The following is a 26,624-nucleotide window of genomic DNA, read 5'->3' on the forward strand; positions in this document are numbered from 1 at the left end:
GACTTATAATAGCAGCTGCGGAGCAACAAAATAAAGAAAGTCTCTACTTAACTGTCTCCTCAGACAATAAGAGCAAGGCCTAAAGATAATGACCCGCCAAGAGATGTCATTGTGAAGCTACTGGTTTTTCAAGAGAAAGAAAAAATCCTATCTGCATCCAGACAAAACCCAACCTTTAAATTTCAGGGAACAGTTGTTCAGCTCTTTCAGGATCTCAGTTTAAGGACTCTACAAAGAAGATCCCAGCTACGACCACTGACAACTATGTTACGAAAGCACCAAATCCAGTATCGCTGGGGATTTCCCTTTGCGCTACACATAATTAGAGATGGTAAAACACTGACTTTAAAAGAGGAAGATGAAATACCCAATATGTGCAAGCTTCTGGGGTTAGATCCTCCGTCTGTACCAACAGACACTCCTGCTAAACAACGCAGGAACCTTCAAACTTCCCAGCGAGATAGCATACAACCTAAATGGCAATCAACAAAAGAAAATTAAACAACAAATGACTTTTGCCACTTGGTTTTAAAGGGGCACTCCAGAACTAGAAATTTATGCTGGACAAATAATTATGGTTCATGACTTTATACTCCATATCCCATAATGAAAATATTCAAGAAAGGGTAAAGTATAGAAGGCGCTAGAACACCAGTTATGTTAGAGTTTACAGATTGTACTATTTGTTGGTTTACTGTTAAATCCACTGTTTACAAATCTACATATATTTTTTAAATACCGCTCCTACAGGACAGACTGTTATGAGAGGTGTTATCTCTCTCTACCAGAGAGATATAGTTAATGTATTTTTATCTTATACTTACACTGTTTATTGTTGTTGTTTACAAAAAAAAAAATTCTCTTTTTTATTTTATTTACAATGCATGATGGTATTGAGTCACACACAGCCTGGGAAGGTAGGATGAGGGGAGATAGGTGGAGGGGTGGAAACATTATAGAACTTCACGCAAAAGGGATACTTTGCTATTTCTTAAAGTCACGACTAAATGGACAACAGATAGTTTAGATGACTAAAATACACCTAGTCTCTCACAATGTGAGAGGATTAAACTCTGACATCAAACGGAGGGTAGCTATGGCCCAATATATTAGACTTCATGCCAATGTTCTCTTTCTACAAGAGACTCACTTAACACACTCAAACATTCCCAAATATTGGTCTAGAGCGTTTCCACTACATTACCACACCACAACAGAAACGAAAGAGAGCCGGCAAAGAGAATGACTGGGGGGTGGAGTTAAGGGGGGAGCTATATAGACAGCTCTGCTGTGGGTGCTCTCTTTGCCACTTCCTGTTAGGAAGGATAATATCCCACAAGTAAGGATGAACCCCGTGAACTCGGTACATCTTGCAAAAGAAATTTCTACATCCCTGGTTACGCTTGATAAGTCTACACTATGTGCGCTCAATTTTCAGACAAAAGTACAGGATAATGGGCCAAAATAAATAATGTATAAAAGTATATTGCAAGGATGTTTTACTAGGAAGAGATGTTTTACATTACAATCTCAAAGTGTTCATGCCCTTTAAACAATTTTAGCTTAATAAATTAATACCTAAGGTGTACACATATACTAAGCACTTTGTTAAACTGCTTGTCGTAGTCTTTTTTCTTTTCTTTTTTTATTATGTAGCATGGGGCTATATATTCATGGCTGTAATGTTTAACTTTTGGTAAATTAATTCCGATAATCCATTCACAATGTCATGTTATCCCAGAGGTTTCTGTAAGATTATTTTGGGCATTGATGTCTGGAAGATATCATATATTCTTGGCGTTGTAGCTTTTTAAAAACTATAAAATTTGTTTCTGCAGACATAACATGACTCTTCCTCACAGTAAAAAGCTTATAAAATAAACAGAAAATAGACTTGAAAAAAAAGGGACAAACCCAAAATTAATATTTTATGATTCAGATAGAGGATACAATTTTAAAGAATTTTAGATTTGCTTCCTTCATTCTCTTAGTATTTTTTGTTGACGGAGCAACAAATGCACTACTGGGAGCTAGTTAAGCACATTAGGTGACTCATTGGCAAGAGGCATTTATGTGCAGCCACCTATCAGCACTAAGCTTTCAGTAGTGCATTGTTGCTCCTGACCCTACTTTGGAATACTTTTTAACAAAGCAATTCTATATACACAAAATCAACTACTTACTAAGTTTCAAGAAGCTCAATGAATAGAAGATGGTTTGTGAGGATGGAGGGCCATGTAGTAAAAATGTAAGCAAAATCTATAAAATGTTGCTTTAGCTAAATTGAATTTTAAATTGGAAATTAAGTAAATTGGATTTTTTTTAAAAAGAAATTACATACTCTATACGAATCATGACAGTTTAATTCTGATTTTACAGTACCTTAACATTAAACTTTTTGAAAGAAAAAATAACTGCCAGGAAACCATCACAAAAGGAAAAACTTGGGTTCATATACAATGTTTCAAAGAACTCAATTGGAAGGAAATAAAAAGGTTAACCACAGAATGGTTGTATTAGCACAGCATTTAAGTATATTACTACACAAACAGATCAGACAGTAAATGTTTATTGCAGGTATGCCAATAATATTTGTCATTAAAGGGATATGAAACACATTTTTTTCTCATGATTCAGATAGAGCATGCAATTATAAGCAACTTTCTAATTTACTCCTATCATTTTTTCCTTGTTCCCTTGGTATCTTTATTTGAAAAGCAGGAATGTAAGCTTAGGAGCCAGCCCATTTTTAATCAGCACCTGGGTAGCTCTTGCTGATTGGTGGCTAAATGTATACCCTCCATCCTCCCTTCTGATTACCGGAAATGCGCAGTCTCGCCGCTGGCAGCAACACCGCACTATAAGTAACACAAACCCAATAGAACAAAAACAGACGTACCAGGTTTGTCGCTGGTCCTTAAAGGGTTAAATCCAAGCATAATGAAATGAATAAACTTGTCTTGCTATTTTAATTGAAAATGTTACATTAATGCCGAAAGTAGACATTCCCAATGCCCACAGTGCGAATCTTGGCCAAACTCAAAATCTGACAGATGCGTTTTGAACACACTTTCTACCCTGTTAAGAGTAATCCTGGCACCTATGAACTTTATTTTCTTTGTTTGACCCTTTAAGGAATCTTAAAATTACAAGCATGCTATCAGCATAACATACATACCCTTTCGGTCAGACTTCGGTACTGGGATGGAAGATGTGGGTACAGGCAGTTTGGACAAAGCAGCTGCTCCATTAGCATCAAAGGACTTCTTTGGAGGAGGGTGGTCAGGCTGTACGGTAAAAGGACTAGAAGGAACAGTGCTTGGGGCAGCAGCTGGGTGAACCACTGGCTTAATAGAGTGCTGCACAGGGGCAGTACTACTGTGAGTCTCTGTTCTTGGCAGTCTGTAGTCTCTATCATTGTGCCGGCTTGTCTGTGACAAGATGTTCTGCGGAAGCATACTACTGGCATCACTGGAATGTTTCTCGTCCACTGATTGTTTGATGGTTTCCGTAAAGGAGACAACAGAAGAAATCCATTTGAACAGTTCTGCTTTATCCTTATGCTAACAACAAATGTTGAACCCATTAGAAGATAGAAAGGTTACCTTATAGGTTGTGAAACCTTGTAACTGGCATTCTGGTGCATAAGCTTTTCATTTGCCAGGGCACTCTATTGAAAGAACACCAGTCTAGAAAAACATATGCATCACAATGCGTCATAGAAAGGTATGACATTTTACATTGTTTTTCTACTTCCTGTAAGGCAAACAGTCAAATGCTTCTTCATGCCATAAAGTTTATAGATACAAGATGTACTGTTATTTCTAAGCATAAAAGCTTATCTTATTAATCAGTCTATTTAAAAGGACTTTAAAATAATTTATACTTTGTAGCATTTTAAAAAAAATATTTTAGTATTTTAAAAAAAAATTATTTTTTGTTTGTTTTTCAAGATGTGCAAGTCTACCAACAAACTTGTGGGAGCTGCCCATATAAACCAATATGCAATTTATCAGCTATGCACAAATATGCATTTCCAGTTTCTATATCAATATTTTAAACAGGTTCAACTATGTTTACATGCAAATACATCTAGATATCCATCTATACACAATGTATTATAATAAATGGAAAAAGAAAGTTTAATATCCCTTTAAAGACTTAACCCAGCACACACAAAGAACATATAAATTAACAGATTACAAATCTTCTTTTAATGTGTGTGCTAGTTATTCATTTAATTGCATGCATTTTTTTTAGCCCTGATCTGAACGATAATCTTTAGAAGTCCAAAAAAAAACAAAAAAACACAGAAACACCACCACTGTCCTGCATGGGAGTGTGAAAAGAATGACTATTAAGAAAGCCACTAGACAGGTATAGCCTGGTTTACAAAATGTACAATTAACAGGAAGTAGATTGTTCTAGCCATTACAATGCCACTAAGAGCAAGATTTATCAAGCGCAATAAGAATTCTCCTTTATAGTCTCCTATGCGTTCGCCTCAGCACGCACACACACACCTTTGGAGAAAATTTGCATTCACAAGCTGGGGCAAATGTAATGATACATTTTTCATGCCGAATTAGCAATGGCACTTAATTTATCATTAAAAATAAGCCAATGCTCTTGTTAGTTCATGTTCACTGAAATACCCAAATCTAAACGTTTTCAGTAAAAAAAGGACCCAATAATTGTAGATAAAAAATAGTTTTACAAACATTCCTTTTTTTAAAAAAATAAGTTTTTTGTTTCACAGAACATAAAAACACATGTGGATATAAAAAATCTTCACACCCCTGTTAAAATGTCAGGTTTCTGTGATGTAAAAAAACATAATTTATGCTTACCTGATAAATTCCTTTCTTCTGTAGTGTGATCAGTCCACGGGTCATCATTACTTCTGGGATATTACTCCTCCCCAACAGGAAGTGCAAGAGGATTCACCCAGCAGAGCTGCATATAGCTCCTCCCCTCTACGTCACTCCCAGTCATTCGACCAAGGACCAACGAGAAAGGAGAAGTCAAGGGTGAAGTGGTGACTGGAGTATAAATTAAAAAATATTTACCTGCCTTAAAAACAGGGCGGGCCGTGGACTGATCACACTACAGAAGAAAGGAATTTATCAGGTAAGCATAAATTATGTTTTCTTCTGTTAAGTGTGATCAGTCCACGGGTCATCATTACTTCTGGGATACCAATACCAAAGCAAAAGTACACGGATGACGGGAGGGATAGGCAGGCTCTTTATACAGAAGGAACCACTGCCTGAAGAACCTTTCTCCCAAAAATAGCCTCCGAAGAAGCAAAAGTGTCAAATTTGTAAAATTTGGAAAAAGTATGAAGCGAAGACCAAGTTGCAGCCTTGCAAATCTGCTCAACAGAGGCCTCATTCTTGAAGGCCCAAGTGGAAGCCACAGCTCTAGTAGAATGAGCTGTAATTCTTTCAGGAGACTGCTGTCCAGCAGTCTCATAAGCTAAACGAATTATGCTACGAAGCCAAAAAGAAAGAGAGGTAGCAGAAGCTTTTTGACCTCTCCTCTGACCAGAGTAAACGACAAACAGAGAAGACGTTTGTCGAAATTCCTTAGTTGCCTGTAAGTAAAATTTTAGAGCACGGACTACATCCAGATTGTGCAGTAGACGTTCCTTCTTCGAAGAAGGATTTGGGCACAAAGAAGGAACAACAATCTCTTGATTGATATTCCTGTTAGTAACTACCTTAGGTAAGAACCCAGGTTTAGTACGCAGAACTACCTTATCCGAATGAAAAATCAAATAAGGAGAATCACAATGTAAGGCTGATAATTCAGAGACTCTTCGAGCCGAGGAAATAGCCATTAAAAATAGAACTTTCCAAGATAACAACTTTATATCAATGGAATGAAGGGGTTCAAACGGAACGCCCTGTAAAACATTAAGAACAAGGTTTAAACTCCATGGTGGAGCAACAGTTTTAAACACAGGCTTAATCCTGGCCAAAGCCTGACAAAAAGCCTGGACGTCAGGAACTTCTGACAGACGTTTGTGTAACAGAATGGACAGAGCTGAGATCTGTCCCTTTAATGAACTAGCAGATAAACCCTTTTCTAAACCTTCTTGTAGAAAAGACAATATCCTAGGAATCCTAACCTTACTCCAAGAGTAACCCTTGGATTCACACCAATATAGGTATTTACGCCATATCTTATGGTAAATCTTTCTGGTAACAGGTTTCCTAGCCTGTATTAAGGTATCAATAACTGACTCAGAGAACCCACGTCTTGATAAAATCAAGCGTTCAATTTCCAAGCAGTCAGCTTCAGAGAAGTTAGATTTTGATGTTTGAAAGGACCCTGTATCAGAAGGTCCTGTTTCAGAGGTAGAGACCAAGGTGGACAGGATGACATGTCCATCAGGTCTGCATACCAAGTCCTGCGTGGCCATGCAGGTGCTATTAGAATCACTGATGCTCTCTCCTGTTTGATTCTGGCAATCAATCGAGGAAGCATCGGGAAGGGTGGAAACACGTAAGCCATCCTGAAGTCCCAAGGTGCTGTCAGGGCATCTATCAGGACTGCTCCTGGATCCCTGGATCTGGACCCGTAACGAGGAAGCTTGGCGTTCTGTCGAGACGCCATGAGATCTATCTCTGGTTTGCCCCAACGTCGAAGTATTTGGGCAAAGACCTCCGGATGAAGTTCCCACTCCCCCGAATGAAAAGTCTGACGACTTAAGAAATCCGCCTCCCAGTTCTCCACTCCCGGGATGTGGATTGCTGACAGGTGGCAAGAGTGAGACTCTGCCCAGCGAATTATCTTTGATACTTCCATCATTGCTAGGGAGCTTCTTGTCCCTCCCTGATGGTTGATGTAAGCTACGGTCGTGATGTTGTCCGACTGAAACCTGATGAACCCCCGAGTTGTCAACTGGGGCCAAGCCAGGAGGGCATTGAGAACTGCTCTCAATTCCAGAATGTTTATTGGCAGGAGACTCTCCTCCTGACTCCATTGTCCCTGAGCCTTCAGAGAATTCCAGACGGCACCCCAACCTAGAAGGCTGGCGTCTGTTGTTACAATTGTCCAGTCTGGTCTGCTGAATGGCATCCCCCTGGACAGATGTGGCCGAGAAAGCCACCATAGAAGAGAATTTCTGGTCTCTTGATCCAGATTCAGAGAAGGGGACAAGTCTGAGTAATCCCCATTCCACTGACTTAGCATGCACAGTTGCAGTGGTCTGAGGTGTAAGCGTGCAAAGGGTACTATGTCCATTGCCGCTACCATTAAGCCGATTATCTCCATGCATTGAGCCACTGACGGGTGTTGAATGGAATGAAGGGTGCGGCAAGCACTTTGAAGTCTTGTTAGCCTGTCCTCTGTCAGGTAAATCTTCATTTCTACAGAATCTATAAGAGTCCCCAGGAAGGAAACTCTTGTGAGTGGAACGAGTGAACTTTTCTTTTCGTTCACCTTCCATCCATGTGACCTTAGAAATGCCAGTACTAACTCTGTATGAGACTTGGCAGTTTGAAAGCTTGAAGCTTGTATTAGAATGTCGTCTAGGTATGGAGCTACCGAGATTCCCCGCGGTCTTAGTACCGCCAGAAGAGCACCCAGAACCTTTGTGAAGATTCTTGGAGCTGTAGCCAATCCGAATGGAAGAGCCACAAACTGGTAATGCCTGTCTAGGAAGGCAAACCTTAGGTACCGGTAATGATCTTTGTGAATCGGTATGTGAAGGTAAGCATCTTTTAAATCTACAGTGGTCATGTACTGACCCTCTTGGATCATAGGTAAAATTGTCCGAATAGTCTCCATCTTGAACGATGGAACTCTTAGGAATTTGTTTAGGATCTTTAAGTCCAGGATTGGTCTGAAAGTTCCCTCTTTTTTGGGAACCACAAACAGATTTGAGTAAAACCCCTGTCCCTGTTCCGACCGTGGAACTGGATGGATTACTCCCATTAACAAGAGCTCTTTTACGCAGCGTAGAAACGCCTCTTTCTTTGTCTGGATTGTTGACAACCTTGACAGATGAAATCTCTCTCTTGGAGGAGAGTATTTGAAGTCCAGAAGGTATCCCTGAGATATTATCTCTAGCGCCCAGGGATCCTGGACATCTCTTGCCCAAGCCTGGGCGAAGAGAGAAAGTCTGCCCCCCACTAGATCCGATCCCGGATCGGGGGCCCTCAATTCATGCTGTTTTAGGGGCAGCAGCAGGTTTCCTGGTCTGCTTGCCCTTGTTCCAGGACTGGTTAGGTTTCCAGCCTTGTCTGTAGCGAGCAACAGCTCCTTCTTGTTTTGGTGCAGAGGAAGTTGATGCTGCTCCTGCTTTGAAATTACGAAAGGAACGAAAATTAGACTGTCTAGCCTTAGCTTTGGCCTTGTCCTGAGGCAGGGCATGGCCTTTACCTCCTGTAATGTCAGCGATAATCTCTTTCAACCCGGGCCCGAATAAGGTCTGCCCTTTGAAAGGTATATTAAGCAATTTAGACTTAGAAGTAACATCAGCTGACCAGGATTTTAGCCACAGCGCCCTGCGTGCCTGAATGGCGAATCCTGAATTCTTCGCCGTAAGTTTAGTTAGATGTACTACGGCCTCCGAAATGAATGAATTAGCTAGTTTAAGGACTCTAAGCCTGTCCGTAATGTCGTCCAGAGTAGCTGAACTAATGTTCTCTTCCAGAGACTCAATCCAGAATGCCGCTGCAGCCGTGATCGGCGCAATGCATGCAAGGGGTTGCAATATAAAACCTTGTTGAACAAACATTTTCTTAAGGTAACCCTCTAATTTTTTATCCATTGGATCTGAAAAAGCACAGCTATCCTCCACCGGGATAGTGGGACGCTTAGCTAAAGTAGAAACTGCTCCCTCCACCTTAGGGACCGTTTGCCATAAGTCCCGTGTGGTGGCGTCTATTGGAAACATTTTTCTAAATATCGGAGGGGGTGAGAACGGCACACCGGGTCTATCCCACTCCTTAGTAACAATTTCAGTAAGTCTCTTAGGTATAGGAAAAACCTCAGTACTCGCCGGTACCGCAAAATATTTATCCAACCTACACATTTTCTCTGGTATTGCAACTGTGTTACAATCATTCAGAGCCGCTAACACCTCCCCTAGTAATACACGGAGGTTTTCCAGCTTAAATTTAAAATTTGAAATATCTGAATCCAGTCTGTTTGGATCAGAACCGTCACCCACAAAATGAAGTTCTCCGTCCTCATGTTCTGCCACTTGTGACGCAGTGTCTGACATGGCCCTAATATTATCAGCGCACTCTGTTCTCACCCCAGAGTGATCACGCTTACCTCTTAGTTCTGGTAATTTAGCCAAAACTTCAGTCATAACAGTAGCCATATCCTGTAATGTGATTTGTAATGGCCGCCCAGATGTACTCGGCGCTACAATATCACGCACCTCCCGAGCGGGAGATGCAGGTACTGACACGTGAGGCGAGTTAGTCGGCATAACTCTCCCCTCGTTGTTTGGTGAAATTTGTTCAATTTGTACAGATTGACTTTTATTTAAAGTAGCATCAATACAGTTAGTACATAAATTTCTATTGGGCTCCACTTTGGCATTGCAACAAATGACACAGGTATCTTCCTCTGAATCAGACATGTTTAACACACTAGCAAATAAACTTGCAACTTGGAATACAATTCAATTAGAATATTATTAAAAACGTACTGTACCTTTAAGAAGCACAGAAGATCTATGACAGTTGAAAATTAATACATAGAAACAGTTATAGCCTCAATCCTTGTAAACAACACAACTTTAGCAAAGGTTTAATCCCATTAGCAAAGATAACAAATTCTGAAAGCAGGAAAAAAAATTACAGAGTAAACGTTTTTTATCTCAGTCAACTATAATTCTCACAGCTCTGCTGAGAGAAATTACCTCCCTCAAAATAAGTTTTGAAGACCCCTGAGTTCTGTAGAGATGAACCGGATCATGCAGGAAATACAATGAGCTGCTGACTGAAATTTCTGATGCGTAGCAAAGGCGCCAAAAAAACGGCCCCTCCCCCTCACACACAGCAGTGAGAGAGAACAGAAACTGTCAGAAAAAAGATTAAGCAACTGCCAAGTGGAAAAATAGTGCCCAAACATTTATTCACTCAGTACCTCAGCAAATGAAAACGATTTTACATTCCAGCAAAAACGTTAAACATAATTTCTAGTTATTAAACAGCTTTATGTACTTCTTACAGTGTAATTCTAGTGAAGTACCATTCCCCAGAATACTGAAGTGTAAAGTATACATACATGACATTATATCGGTATGGCAGGATTTTCTCATCAATTCCATTGTCAGAAAATAAAAGCTGCTACATACCTCTATGCAGATTCATCTGCCCGCTGTCCCCTGATCTGAAGTTTACCTCTCCTCAGATGGCCGAGAAACAGCAATATGATCTTAACTACTCCGGCTAAAATCATAGTAAAAACTCTGGTAGATTCTTCTTCAAACTCTGCCAGAGAGGTAATAACACACACCGGTGCTATTTTAAAATAACAAACTTTTGATTGAAGATATAAAACTAAGTATAATCACCATAGTCCTCTCACACATCCTATCTAGTCGTTGGGTGCAAGAGAATGACTGGGAGTGACGTAGAGGGGAGGAGCTATATGCAGCTCTGCTGGGTGAATCCTCTTGCACTTCCTGTTGGGGAGGAGTAATATCCCAGAAGTAATGATGACCCGTGGACTGATCACACTTAACAGAAGAAAATGAGACAAAGATAAATCATTTCAGAACTTGTTTCACCTTTAATGTGACCTATAAACTACACAACTCAATTAAAAAACAAACTGAAATCTTTTAGATAAAGGGAAATAAAAAAATAAAATATGCTTGTATAAGTGTGAACACCCTTAAACTAATACTTTATTGAAGCACCTTTTGATTTTATTACAGCACTCAGTCTTTTTGGGTATGAGTTTTTCAGCATGGCACATCTTGACTTGGCAAGATTTGCCCACTCTTCTTTGCAAAAACACTAAATCTTTCAGAATGCGAGGGCATCTCCTGTGCACAGCCCTCTTCAGATTACCCCACAGATCCTTTAATGTTGCTGTAGGCTTCTTGGAAGCCTCCCAGACCAGTTTTCTTCTCGTCTTTTCATAAATTTTGGAGGGACATCCAGTTCTTGGTAATGTCACTGTTACACCATATTTTCTTCACTTGATGACTGTCTTCACTGTGTTCCATGGTATATCTAATGCCTTGGAAATTACTTTGTACCCTTCTCCTGACTGATACCTTTTAACAATGAGATCCCTCTGATGCTTTAGAAGCTCTCTGCAGACCATGGCTTTTGCTGTAGGATGCAACTAACAAAATGTCAGGAAAGACCAACTAGAACAGCTGAACTTTATTTGGGGTTAATCAGAGGCCCTTTAAATGATGACAGGTGTGTACTGACTCCTATTTAAAATGATTTTGAATGTGATTGCTTAATTATGAACACAGCTACATCCCCAGTTATAAAAGGGTATTCACACTTATGCAACCATATTTTATTTTTATTTCCCTTTACCTAAAAGATTTCAGTTTGTTCAATTTATAGGTCACATTAAAAGGTGGAAAAAGTTCTGAAATTATTTATCTTTGTCTCATTTTTTTACATCGTACATTTTAACAGGGGTGTGAAGATTACATATACACATATATATATATATATATACACACACTAAGGCTCATGTTTTTGTCTTAAACTCTTTACTGCAGAGTAGGTACTGCACAATGATATCTCCATATTGTGCAGAAACTCCAAGATTTCTTTTTTTCTTATATGGCAATTGATTTCTATTGCTGTTCTCCACAGTACTTATGTAGAACTTTAATGCACGCTCTAGGCGGAAATAAATTATTTTAAAAATGAGTAACTAGTCGATTTAACAAGGCGTAAAATAGAAATTAAGATTATAGCAATCTAATTTAATCCTTTTTTGGTGCTCCTATGCGCCTAGGCGAACGTGAACCAAGTAGGAGAATTTTAGTGTTGAACTTACCCATTTGTTGGCGGATTATAAAATGATAAAGTGACATTAAATCGTGCTCCTATTTTTGAGTCTAAAAATATGCAAACGTTAATGATAAATCTTGCTCTAAGTAGTTTTAACAAAAGGAGAGAACAGAGCGAAAAAAGAAAAACAAACTGAAAAGTAGTAGGATAATGTTCACTTTATTTGTAAAACTCACCGGTAGCTGTAGCTTGCATTGCCTCTCTCCTGTAGTCTCTGTCTTTGGGAAAACTGTTAACTGCCACTTTACTTGAATCTTTTTGCCTCTGCTCTCTACAAAAAAAAATTATATCGATTATACAATTATGTTATATTTATAACCTTTCTGTATTCATGCCTTATGAAAAATGCAAATGACAATTTGTATTTTTATTTCGGTTATGTGGCAGAATTCTTTTGTTTTATATTAATCTAAAATAAGACGTATTTTAGAATGTTAAAGAGATTGTAAAGTTAAATTAAAGCCCAGTCTTAAAAGCATGAACACTTTAATTAATTAAACTTGGGGCACGCAACGATTGGAAGAAGTAGGATGCGTCATCGATATGCTAAATACAGAAGGAGATGTGGGCAGAGGATCAGCGGTTTATTTACCATAACAAACTAGTAAGTATTTTGTAAAAGAAGAGTTTGTGAAAAGTTTAACGACTTAAAGTGCCCCTGTTTTTAAGATTATTTTTTGACACTGGTCTTTAAATTATTTAACTTTACAATAACTTTTTAATGAGAAAGTAAAATTAAAATGAAACAGATTGGACACAGCATGGACTTTTACTTTTAAACAACTTCCAATTTACTTCTATAACCAATTTTGCATTAAAGTGTATAAAAGGATGTGAAGAAAACAAATTAAAATTTGAAGTAAAAACATTTTAAAACAACTTAATCCACATAGTACCCATGATCCCTACATACTCCTGTGTGAGGAATACTCTTAAACATAGAATGCCAAAAGAAACTAAAATTTGCAGTGGTTATATGCAAGCAACTGTGCAATGATAAAATGTTTCATCACATTAGAGCATTTTATCTTTGCATTCTTATTGTGCTTTAATGATCTTTAACAAAACACAAAATTGTAGTTCTGAATACTGACCACTAGATGGCGCAAGAATTAAAATGCATTGCTAAAAGTTAGTGATGGTAAATCCAATCTTATTATAAATGCTAGTAAACCATAACAAAAAAATAATCATGTGTTTCTCTCATTGTTTCGTAAAAAAAAACCCAAAAAAAACAGCAATATGCTTTCCTAACGGGGTGAGTATAATGCTAACACACTGCCTCCAACCATCCATGGCACAGCGCTCTTCTCCAATTAGGTGACATTTCCACCTCTAGCCGTGCAAGGATGTCAGTTTGCACGCACAGCTATTGCTCTAGAGGTGAAAACGTCACCTAATTGAAGAAAGCGAGGTGCCGTATGCTTTGGTTTACCATCACTTTAAGAATCATCAATTAGTGTTTGGCAGCAATTTTGAAAAACAAAAAAAAGGTGGCCAAAATTTTTATGTGGGACCAAGTATTTTTGATAAAATGGATAAAACCAAAATTTATGCTTACCTGATAATTTTTTTCTTTTGCGATGTACAGAGTCCACGGTTTCATCCTTACTTGTGGGATATTATCCTTCCTAACAGGAAGTGGCAAAGAGAGCACCCACAGCAGAGCCGTCTATATAGCTCCCCCCTTAACTCCACCCCCCAGTCATTCGACCGAAGGCTAAGGAAGAAAAAGGAGAAACTATAAGGTGCAGAGGTGACTGAAGTTTACATAAAAAATACTATCTGTCTTGAATAGACAGGGCGGGCCGTGGACTCGGTACATCGCAAAAGAAAGAAATTTATCAGGTAAGCATTAATTTTGTTTTCTTTTGCAAGATGTACCGAGTCCACGGTTTCATCCTTACTTGTGGGATACCAATACCAAAGCTTTAGGACACGGATGAAGGGAGGGACAAGACAGGAACCTAAATGGAAGGCACCACTGCTTGCAAAACCTTCCTCCCAAAAATAGCCTCCGAAAAAGCAAAAGTATCAAATTTGGAAAATTTGGAAAAGGTATGAAGCGAAGACCAAGTCCCAACCTTACAAGTTTGTTCAACAGAAGCATCATTTTTAAAAGCCCATGTGGAAGCCACCGCTCTAGTACAGTGAGCTGTAATTCTTTCAGGAGGCTGTCGTCCAGCAGTCTCATAAGCCAAACGGATGATGCTTTTCAGCCAAAAGGAAAGAGGTAGCCGTAGCCTTTTGACCTCTACGCTTTCCAGAAGAGACAACAAACAAAGAAGATGTTTGACGAAAATCTTTGGTTGCCTGCAAATAAAACTTCAAAGCACGAACCACGTCCAAGTTGTGCAACAGACGCTCCTTCTTAGAAGGATTAGGACACAGAGAAAGAATTATTTCCTGATTGATATTCCTGTTAGTAACAACCTTAGGGAGGAACCCAGGTTTGGTACGCAAAACCACCTTATCAGCATGGAAAACAAGATAAGGCGAGTCACATTGTAAAGCAGATAGTTCAGAAACTCTTTGAGCTGAAGAGATAGCAACTAGAAACAACTTTCCAAGATAGAAGCTTAATATCTATGGAATGCATGGGTTCAAACGGAACTCCCTGAAGAACTTTAAGAACTAAATTTAGACTCCATGGCAGAGGAACATGTTTAAATACAGGCTTGATTCTAACTAAAGCCTGAACATCTGGGACATCTGCCAGACGCTTGTGCAATAGAATAGACAAAGCAGATATCTGCCCCTTTAAGGAACTAGCTGACAATCCTTTCTCCAATCCCTCTTGGAGAAAGGACAACATCCTAGGAATCCTAATCTTACTCCATGAGTAACCTTTGGATTCGCACCAAAAAAGATATTTACGCCATATCTTATGATAGATTTTCCTGGTGACAGGCTTTCGAGCCTGAATCATGGTATCTATAACCGACTCAGAGAAACCCCGCTTTGATAAAATCAAGCGTTCAATCTCCAAGCAGTCAGTTGCAGAGAAATTAGATTTGGATGCTCTAACAGACCTTGAATCAAAAGGTCCTGTCTCAGTGGCGGAGTCCATGGTGGCAGAGATAACATGTGCACCAGGTCTGCATACCAAGTCCTGCGTGGCCACGCAGGTGCTATCAAAATCACCAAAGCTCTCTCCTGTTTGATTCTGGCAATCAGACATGGAAGGAGAGGGAATGGTGGAAACACATAAGACAGGTTGAATTGAACGACCAGGGTACTGCTAGAACATCTATCAGTACTACATGCAAACAGGTGTATAATATGTATTAATACTTTCCCCTTCTGGTGAACCGCAGCCGTCCCACAGTCTCTCCCAAGGTCTGTGTGAATATATCAGGTGTGCTAGCTGGAGGCGCTGGTTCAGCTTGTATCAGTCGTTGGTATCTTCCTTTCCTTTCTCAGTTGTATAAGTAGTGTATATTGCAGGTTACCGGCTCCTTCCATATGAAAAGACAATATCACAGATTCAGTAAAAAAGTTTGTCTTTATTTGGCTCAACGCAAAAGCGTTTCAACTGTCCCAGCCGTCTTTCTCAAGAGCAATAAAAGTGCTTTACAAACCAAAGCATACCTTTCCGCTGCACAGGCGGCCTTTAAATACATGTCAGTTACGCTACCTGCTTCCCCATTGGAGGAGAGCAGGTTTACACCCGATTCAAAATTTCAATTGTAAATTTAAAATAAACATCCTAAAAAACATAAAAAACAATATTAATTATATTAGAAACTATAAGTTTGTTTTAAAATATAAAATTTCTGTAGATATCATCATTTTTGCCGGTTTTGTAGTTCCCTTTCAGGTAGTTTTCTGTTTCAAGTTCCCTTTCAGGCCCGGTATGTCAGTGAAGATCACATGTTATAGGTTGTCCAATGAAATTCAGTTTCTGGTATAGTGATGTTTTGTAGTTCCCTTTCAGGTAGTTCTCTATTTTAGGTTCCCATTCAGGTCTGATATGTCAGTGGGTATCACATGTTATCGAATGTCCAATGAAAAACAGTTTCTGATTTTCTCAAAATAAAAAGACATAAGTGTTATTCACAGATACAAAGTTTCTTATATGAATTCTGCTTATCCAAATATTTAGAGGAGGTAGAATAAATTGCCACTTAGAAGTATATTACAAGTTGGAATAGATACTTTTCATAATTAAACATTCATATTATAAATAGACTTCTATATTTATTGAATGTTAAATATTGACTCAGCGACTTGTGTGTTGCATATAATTTCTTGAAATTAAGTGTGAGAATTATATTCTTTTGTACAATATGTGTATATATAAACATTAAGTGTGATGATATGACATGAACTGTCTGTGTAAATACATATTTATTTTGCCCCCCCTTTTTTTTTTTTTTTTTCTCTGTGTGTGTCCTTATAATCGTATTCACCTCAACAAGAACAAAAAATGTTACCGATTTATTTAGGCCCCATATTTTCATCTTTTGAATTTATCATTTATTTTGTCCCCCCTTTCCTATGTTAAGAGTTTTTTAGACAAAGGCAGCAATTTTTGTGTCCTTATTTAGACCCCATTGGGCATATGTTCTAAGTGTATGTATCCATTTTAATTCTTTGGTCTAGTTGTTTTGCCAGATTACCACCCCTCCAATGAAGTTCAACGTTCTCAATTCCTATCCATAGAAAGGATTCTTTTGTGAAATGTTCACAATTGTTGCAGTGTAGCGGCACTCCGTGGTCATCATGATTCTTTTCTATTTTATTTTGATGTTCCATGATTCTTGTTTTTAAAAATCTGGACGTTTGTCCTAAATACTGGATTTTGCAGCCACATTGCAACAAATATATCACATTTTTACTTTTGCAAGTAATGAATTCTTTTATTTCAAATTTTTTTCCCGTAACTGTGGAGTCAAATGTTTTGTGTGTTCTTCTGGTGTAGTTACAACCTTTGCATTTGCCGCAAGTGAAGAAACCTGTCATGTTACTTATTTGTAAAGGTTTTTTGGGGGCTATGCCTTTTATGAGTGAGGGAGCTAATTTTTGTTTCAAATTTTGTCCTTTTCTGAAGATAACTGTGGGCTTAGCTGGAATTATAGGTCCTAGATATTCATCCTCTTTTATAATGTGCCAGTGCTTTTGTATAATTTTTTTGATTGTATGATGTTCTACATTAAATGTGGTCACAAATTTAGGGAAATTATTGTTAAATGAGGTCTCATTTTTGTGTTTGTTTTCTAACAGGGTTGATCTTATTTTATTTCCAACTTCATTTCTTTCTTTTTCTAAAGCTCTATGGTCATATCCCTTTTGTATGAATCTTTCTTTGAGTATTCTTGATTGTTGTTCGTAATCATCTATATTGCTGCAGTTCCTGCGTATTCGTAGGAATTGGCTTTTTGGTACTGACTTTAGCCAGTTAGGATGGTGGCAGCTATCATGTCTAATGTAGGTGTTAGTGTCACACTTCTTAAAGTATGTTTTGCTGTGGATTTTTTCATCTATAGTGTAAAGAGTTAAATCTAAAAAATGTATTTCTTTTTTGTCATATTCTACTGATAATGTGACTTGCTGATTATTGTTATTAAGTATTTGTACAAATTCTATGAGTTTGGACTCACCCCCCTTCCAAACTCATAGAATTTGTACAAATACTTAATAACAATAATCAGCAAGTCACATTATCAGTAGAATATGACAAAAAAGAAATACATTTTTTAGATTTAACTCTTTACACTATAGATGAAAAAATCCACAGCAAAACATACTTTAAGAAGTGTGACACTAACACCTACATTAGACATGATAGCTGCCACCATCCTAACTGGCTAAAGTCAGTACCAAAAAGCCAATTCCTACGAATACGCAGGAACTGCAGCAATATAGATGATTACGAACAACAATCAAGAATACTCAAAGAAAGATTCATACAAAAGGGATATGACCATAGAGCTTTAGAAAAAGAAAGAAATGAAGTTGGAAATAAAATAAGATCAACCCTGTTAGAAAACAAACACAAAAATGAGACCTCATTTAACAATAATTTCCCTAAATTTGTGACCACATTTAATGTAGAACATCATACAATCAAAAAAATTATACAAAAGCACTGGCACATTATAAAAGAGGATGAATATCTAGGACCTATAATTCCAGCTAAGCCCACAGTTATCTTCAGAAAAGGACAAAATTTGAAACAAAAATTAGCTCCCTCACTCATAAAAGGCATAGCCCCCAAAAAACCTTTACAAATAAGTAACATGACAGGTTTCTTCACTTGCGGCAAATGCAAAGGTTGTAACTACACCAGAAGAACACACAAAACATTTGACTCCACAGTTACGGGAAAAAAATTTGAAATAAAAGAATTCATTACTTGCAAAAGTAAAAATGTGATATATTTGTTGCAATGTGGCTGCAAAATCCAGTATTTAGGACAAACGTCCAGATTTTTAAAAACAAGAATCATGGAACATCAAAATAAAATAGAAAAGAATCATGATGACCACGGAGTGCCGCTACACTGCAACAATTGTGAACATTTCACAAAAGAATCCTTTCTATGGATAGGAATTGAGAACGTTGAACTTCATTGGAGGGGTGGTAATCTGGCAAAACAACTAGACCAAAGAGAATTAAAATGGATACATACACTTAGAACATATGCCCAATGGGGTCTAAATAAGGACACAAAAATTGCTGCCTTTGTCTAAAAAACTTAACATAGGAAAGGGGGGACAAAATAAATGATAAATTCAAAAGATGAAAATATGGGGCCTAAATAAATCAGTAACATTTTTTGTTCTTGTTGAGGTGAATACGATTATAAGGACACACACAGAGAAAAAAAAAAAAAAAAAAAAAAGGGGGGCAAAATAAATATGTATTTACACAGACCGTTCATGTCATATCATCACACTTAATGTTTATATATACACATATTGTACAAAAGAATATAATTCTCACACTTAATTTCAAGAAATTATATGCAACACACAAGTCGCTGAGTCAATATTTAACATTCAATAAATATAGAAGTCTATTTATAATATGAATGTTTAATTATGAAAAGTATCTATTCCAACTTGTAATATACTTCTAAGTGGCAATTTATTCTACCTCCTCTAAATATTTGGATAAGCAGAATTCATATAAGAAACTTTGTATCTGTGAATAACACTTATGTCTTTTTATTTTGAGAAAATCAGAAACTGTTTTTCATTGGACATTCGATAACATGTGATACCCACTGACATATCAGACCTGAATGGGAACCTAAAATAGAGAACTACCTGAAAGGGAACTACAAAACATCACTATACCAGAAACTGAATTTCATTGGACAACCTATAACATGTGATCTTCACTGACATACCGGACCTGAAAGGGAACTTGAAACAGAAAACTACCTGAAAGGGAACTACAAAACCGGCAAAAATGATATCTACAGAAATTTTATATTTAAAAACAAACTTATAGTTTCTAATATAATTAATATTGTTTTTTTAGATGTTTATTTTAAATTTACAATTGAAATTTTGAATCGGGTGTAAACCTGCTCTCCTCCAATGGGGAAGCAGGTAGCGTAACTGACATGTATTTAAAGGCCGCCTGTGCAGCGGAAAGGTATGCTTTGGTTTGTAAAGCACTTTTATTGCTCTTGAGAAAGACGGCTGGGACCGTTGAAACGCTTTTGCGTTGAGCCAAATAAAGACAAACTTTTTTACTGAATCTGTGATATTGTCTTTTCATATTGGGAAGGAGCCGGTAACCTGCAATATACACTACTTATACAACTGAGGAAGGAAAGGAAAGGAAGATACCAACGACTGATACAAGCTGAACCAGCGCCTCCAGCTAGCACACCTCATCTATCAGTACTGCCTGAGAATCCCTTGACCTGGACCCGTAACAAAGAAGTTTGGCATTCTGACGAGACGCCATCAGATCCAATTCTGGTGTGCCCCATAGCTGAACCAGTTGAGCAAACACCTCCGGATGGAGTTCCCACTCCCCCGGATGATAAGTCTGACGACTTAGAAAATCCGCCTCCCAGTTCTCTACCCCTGGGATATAGATTGCTGATAGATGGCAAGAGTGAGTCTCTGCCCATCAAATTATTTTGGTAACCTCTATCATAGCTAAGGAACTCCTTGTTCCCCCCTGATGATTGATATAAGCCACAGTCGTGATGTTGTCCGACTGAAATCTGATGAATCTGACCGAAGCCAGCTGAGGCCACGCCAAAAGAGCATTGAATATCGCTCTTAATTCTATAATATTTATCAGTAGGAGGGCCTCCTCCTGAGTCCACAAACCCTGAGCTTTCAGGGAATTCCAGACTGCACCCCAGCCCAGTAGGCTGGCGTCCATTGTCACTAAAACCCACGCTGGCCTGCGGAAACACATTCCCTGGGACAAGTGGTCCTGTGACAACCACCAGAAGAAGAGAATATCTGGTCTCCTGATCCAAATTTATCTGAGGAGATAAATCTGCATAATCCCCATTCCACTGTCTGAGCATGAATAGTTGCAGTGGTCTGAGATGTAAGCGAGCAAACGGAACTATGTCCATTGCCGCTACCATGAGTCCGATTACCTCCATACACTGAGCCACTGAAGGCCGAGGAATGGAATGAAGAGCTCGGCAGGAGGCTAAAATCTTTGATTTCCTGACCTCCGTCAGAAATATTTTCATATCCACCAAGTCTATCAGAGTAACTAGGAACTCTTGTGAGAGGGGAAAGAGAACTCTTTTTTTACGTTCCCCTTCCACCCATGAGATCTTAGAAAAGCCAACACAATGTCCATGTGAGACTTGGCTAGTTGGAAAGTCGACGCGTGAATTAGGATGTCGTCTAGATAAGGCGCCACTGCTATGCCCCGCGGCCTTAGGACCGCCAGAAGGGACCCTAGCACCTTTGTGAAAATTCTGGGAGCCGTGGCCAACCTGAAGGGAAGAGCCACAAACTGGTAATGCCTGTCCAGAAAGGCAAACCTGAGGAACTGGTGATGATCTTTGTGGATAGGAATGTGTAGATACGCATCCTTTAAGTCCACTGTGGTCATATATTGACCCTCCTGGATCATTGGTAAAATAGTCTGAATGGTCTCCATCTTGAAGGATGGGACTCTTAGGAATTGGTTTAGGATCTTGAGATCTAGGATTGGTCTGAAGGTTCCCTCTTTTTTGGGAACCACAAACAGATTGGAGTAGAACCCTTGCCCATGTTCTGCTTTCGGAACTGGGCAGATCACTCCCATGGTAAATAGGTCTTCTACACAGCGTAAGAACGCCTCTCTTTTTGTCTAGTTTGAAGACAATTGAGAAAGATGGAATCTCCCCCTTAAAAGGAGAATCTTTGAAATCTAGAAGATACCCCTGGGTTACGATTTCTAAAGCCCAGGAGTCCTGAACGTCTCTTGCCCAAGCCTGAGCAAAGAGACAAAGACTGCCCCCTACTAGATCCGCTCCCGGATCGGGGGCTACCCCTTCATGCTGTCTTGGTGGCAGCAGCAGGCTTCTTGGCCTGTTTACCTTTGTTCCAAGCCTGGTTAGGTCTCCAGACTGACTTGGATTGAGCAAAGTTCTCCTCTTGCCTTGCAGCAGGGGAAGAGGAAGCGGGACCACCTTTGAAGTTTTGAAAGGAACGAAAATTTTGTTTGGTCCTCATCTTATTTGACTTATCCTGAGGGAGGGCTTACCCTTGAAAGGGATGGTCAAAAGCTTAGATTGTAATGACACATCAGCCGACCAGGACTTAAGCTATAACGCTCTACGCGCTAAAATGGCAAAACCTGAATTCTTTGCCGCTAATTTAGCCAGATGAAAAGCGGCATCTGTAATGAAAGAATTAGCTAGCTTAAGAGCCCTAATTCTATCCAGAATATCATCTAATGGGGTCTCCACCTGAAGAGCCTCTTCCAGAGCCTCGAACCAAAAGGCAGTGGTTACAGGAACAATACACGCTATAAGCTGGAGAAGACCCTGATTAACAAAAATTTTCTTTAGGAGACCCTCTAATTTTTTATCCATAGTATCTTTGAAAGCACAACTGTCCTTTCAATAGGTATAGTTGTACACTTAGCTAGAGTAGAAATAGCTCCCTCCACCTTAGGGACCGTCTGCCACGAGTCCCGCACGGCGTCTGATATGGGAAACATTTTCTTAAAAGTAGGAGGGGGTGTGAACGGAATACCTGGTCTATCCCACTCCTTAGTAACAATTTCCGAAATCCTCTTAGGGACTGGAAAAAAAATCAGTGTAGGCAGGAGCTTCTAGGAATTTGTCCATTTTACACAATTTCTCTGGAACTACAATAGGGTCACAATCATCCAGAGACGCTAAAACCTCCCTGAGCAATAAGCGGAGGTGTTCTTGTTTAAATTTAAAAGCCATCATATCTGAATCTGTCTGAGGGAACATATTTACTAAGTCAGAAATCTCTCCCTCAGCCAGCAAATCTCTCACATCAGAACATTGTGAGGGTACATCAGATATAGCTAAGCGTCAGAGGGCTCAGTGTTTGTTCTCACACCAGACCTACTGCGCTTCCCCTGCAACCCAGACAGCTTAGATAAAACCTCAGTGAGGGAAGTATTCATAACTGTGGCCATATCCTGCAGGGTGAAAGAATTAGATGCACTAGAAGTACTTGGCGTCGCTTGTGCGGGCGTTAATGGTTGTGACACTTGGTTAGAATTAGATGGTATAACCTGATTCTCTTCTGACTGAGAATCATCATGTGACATACTTTTAGCAGCTAAAATATGTTCTTTACAATTTATTGACCTTTCAGTGCATGAGGGACACATTCTAAGTGGAGGTTCCACAACGGCTTCTAAACATATTAAACATTGACTTTCCTCAATGTCAGACATGTTGAACAGGCTAGTAATGACTACAAACAAGCATGAAAACACTTTATTTAGTGAAAAAAATAACATCTTAAAAATCTTAAAAAACGGAACTGTGCCTTTAAGAGACAAAAAGCATATACATTCTGCAAAAACACCTAAACATGCACCAAATTTTTCAAAATTTTGTATGTAGGCACACAATAGGTAGTTAGGATTGCAGCACAAAAATTTTATCAATTAACCCCTTAATGTCCAAACCGGATCGAAAATAGGCCAAAATCCGAAGAAAAAAAAAAACTCAGCACCTTGCCAAAGCCCTGCTGTGGCCCTACCTGCCCTCAGGGATCGAAAGTGTGGGGTAAAAGCTTCGATTTGGCCCCAAACATACACCAGGGCCCTCAGGAGTTAGCTTGCTGCTTGTTGTACAAAACTAAGTGCGCAACTGAGGCACGTAAATAGGCCCCGTCCATCTCACTCAATGTTCCCTAAGCTTTAAAGAACCGCACCTGAGCGGTTATAACTAGCCATGTGGGTTCCAAGACCCTAAAAATAAGCCATGTGTGTCCTAATAAAGTTGCCCAACATGTTTATTGCCCACAAAAAAACATTAAAAGGGACAGTCAACCCAAAAATTACTTTAACTTATTTAGATTAGTTAACTATTTACCTTTACAGTAAACTGTAGCCAAATTTCCATCTAAATAAACTTTGGCAGAAAATAAACTTACTAGATCTCATCTGGCAGTTTGGAAATGGCCGCCTGACCCCTCCTTCTCTGGCGTCTCCCAAAAGCTTGCACTAGTACAGGATCCTTTTCTCGAGTCTAGTAGTCTCGTCCCTGCACGCTCCTGCAATTTCAGCTAACAGCTGTTCATACCCGGCCGGCACTCACTGCCTCTCATCCATGCTGTGCGCTGTGTGTTACAGAGACTGAGAGGCAGTGAGTGCCGGGCAGGCAGCGATATGATGGTCTGAGATTAGAGAGAAATGTTTTATTTTTTTTGTATTTCCCTCACTACACAGTCCTCTCTGATCGACTTTTTCGCGCACCATCAGCATTACTTGTATATAAGATTTATAATTCTGACAGATGGCAATCGTAAGAAAGAGGAACTCTGAAATGTTGGCACAGGTTGTTTTAAATGAATTAAATTCATTCCAGCTATCACTGTGTTTGTACCTTGATTTCCCCCAGAAGATTTCACCTATTTGATTCTACTGAAAGAAATACAATTTGCTTACTAAGCAGAGGCTTCATAACGTTCCTTGTTACACAAAATGTCATATCCTGTATAAAAAAATAAATAAATACGCTGAGCTGCAGGGTTTATTCTTAGCTTAAAATAATGTTATGTGAAGTTTCTGTTATAATCAGGGAATCTTGTAACCAGAATATTACGTTATTGATCTAACCACTTCTGCCCAGGAACAGTCTCTTCTTCAAAATCACCGTAGAGCACAGCTTGATTGCAGCCCAGCGTAGAAATAAGAGTTAAATTTTTTATATTTTTTTAGGTCTGAAAGGTTTGTCTACACCTTTATGACTTATACAGATGAAGGATTTATTGCTGGAAAATATTACAAAATGCCACGTAATTATTTAAGTGAACCATTCGCTTAAACTGGAAAAATCCATTTTTTTGTGCTATAAAGTATTCTATGCAGAGCAATAAGTGGTCAGTCTGGGTAAAATAGCATAAAACAGGATTGTAGTGTTTGGTTTCATTGTTGATTTATTTTTTTAATCTCTGCAGTCTGGTTTGTAGCTATAGTTTGTCTGATATCTCTAGTATAGTATCCTATAGCGTACATCAGTGGGGGCTGTATAGCCAGACATCCTTGTATTAGCTGAAATAAGGTGCATCAGTGCCTGTGTATGTAATCATCACTACTGTGCAGCCTTTCACATCTGTAGCACCGGGCACCGTTTAAACTTCCCTCACAGTCACACACCAGGCCCCGCCCAACACTGCTCATAGACACTTGGACACTGGGTATGTGTGTTGGTATAACGCTGCAGGCGGGGAGGGGGAATCTTCTTACTGCCAAGAGGAGCGGAGCGTGTGAATATAAATAAGCCTCTTCTTTCCTCCTCCTGCCTCTGTCAAAGCGGATCTGCTTCTGTCTTTCTGGTTAATTCTGCCAACACTGAAACTTTATATATTTATATATATTACCATAAAAATAATAAACTGATATAAAACACAATGCTATAATTCCTATTGCGGTCATCACAGCCAGCGGACCAGTTTCCCTCTGTTACTTTCACGTACAGCAGTATACATTCTTACCCCAAATGCAGGGATAAGAAGGTATACTGCTGTACGTGAAAGTAACAGAGGATATGTACTCTATTTCTGAAAATCACTATTTTTCTACTAAAGTAAAGCGTTTTTCACCTTATTTCAGCTAATACAAGGATGTCTGGCTATACAGCCCCCACTGATGTACGCTATAGGATACTATACTAGAGATATCAGACAAAAACTATAGCTACAAACCAGTCTGCAGAGATTAAAAAAATAAATCAACAATGAAACCAAACACTACAATCCTGTTTTATGCTATTTTACCCAGATTGACCACTTATTGCTCTGCATAGAATATTTTATAGCACAAAAAACATAATTTATGTAAGAACTTACCTGATAAATTCATTTCTTTCATATTAGCAAGAGTCCATGAGCTAGTGACGTATGGGATATACATTCCTACCAGGAGGGGCAAAGTTTCCCAAACCTCAAAATGCCTATAAAATACACCCCTCACCACACCCACAAATCAGTTTAATGAATAGCCAAGAAGTGGGGTGATAAGACAAAAGTGCGAAAGCATATAAAATAAGGAATTGGAATAATTGTGCTTTATACAAAAAAATCATAACCACCACAAAAAGGGTGGGCCTCATGGACTCTTGCTAATATGAAAGAAATGAATTTATCAGGTAAGTTCTTACATAAATTATGTTTTCTTTCATGTAATTAGCAAGAGTCCATGAGCTAGTGACGTATGGGATAATGACTACCCAAGATGTGGATCTTTCCATGCAAGAGTCACTAGAGAGGGAGGGATAAAATAAAGACAGCCAATTCCTGCTGAAAATAATCCACACCCAAAATAAAGTTTAATGAAAACATAAGCAGAAGATTCAAATTGAAACCGCTGCCTGAAGTACTTTTCTACCAAAAACTGCTTCAGAAGAAGAAAACACATCAAAATGGTAGAATTTAGTAAAAGTATGCAAAGAGGACCAAGTTGCTGCTTTGCAAATCTGATCAACCGAAGCTTCATTCCTAAACGCCCAGGAAGTAGAAACTGACCTAGTAGAATGAGCTGTAATCCTTTGAGGCAGAGTTTTACCCGACTCGTCATAGGCATGATGAATTAAAGATTTCAACCAAGATGCCAAAGAAATGGCAGAAGTCTTTCTGAAAGACTTAGTAGCTTCAACATAATATTACAAAGCTCTAACAACATCCAAAGAATGCAATGATTTCTCCTTAGAATTCTTAGGATTAGGACATAATGAAGGAACCACAATTTCTCTACTAATGTTGTTAGAATACACAACCTTAGGAAAAAATTCAAAAGAAGTTCGCAACACCGCCTTATCCTGATGAAAAATCAGAAAAGGAGACTCACAAGAAAGAGCAGATAATTCAGAGACTCTTCTGGCAGAAGAGATGGCCAAAAGAAACAAAACTTTCCAAGAAAGAAGTTTAATGTCCAAATGAATGCATGGGTTCAAAAGGAGGAACTAGA

The 26,624-nt window shown here is 38.8% G+C and overlaps 1 protein-coding gene across 1 annotated transcript in view; it reads right to left on the minus strand.

The window, feature by feature from the left end:
- Positions 1-443: 443 nt before the first annotated feature.
- WAC (WW domain containing adaptor with coiled-coil) overlaps positions 444-26,624 on the minus strand; it is an 85,482-nt gene continuing 59,301 nt past the window's right edge. Inside the window, exons 6-8 of the mRNA XM_053715682.1 lie at positions 12,197-12,291; positions 3,179-3,490; positions 444-472 (exon numbers count right to left, since the gene is read on the minus strand). Coding sequence (XP_053571657.1) covers positions 444-472; positions 3,179-3,490; positions 12,197-12,291 — 436 coding nt within the window. The remainder of the gene's footprint in view (positions 473-3,178; positions 3,491-12,196; positions 12,292-26,624) is intronic.

Source organism: Bombina bombina, chromosome 5, assembly GCF_027579735.1.
Source record: "Bombina bombina isolate aBomBom1 chromosome 5, aBomBom1.pri, whole genome shotgun sequence".
NCBI lineage: Eukaryota > Metazoa > Chordata > Amphibia > Anura > Bombinatoridae > Bombina > Bombina bombina.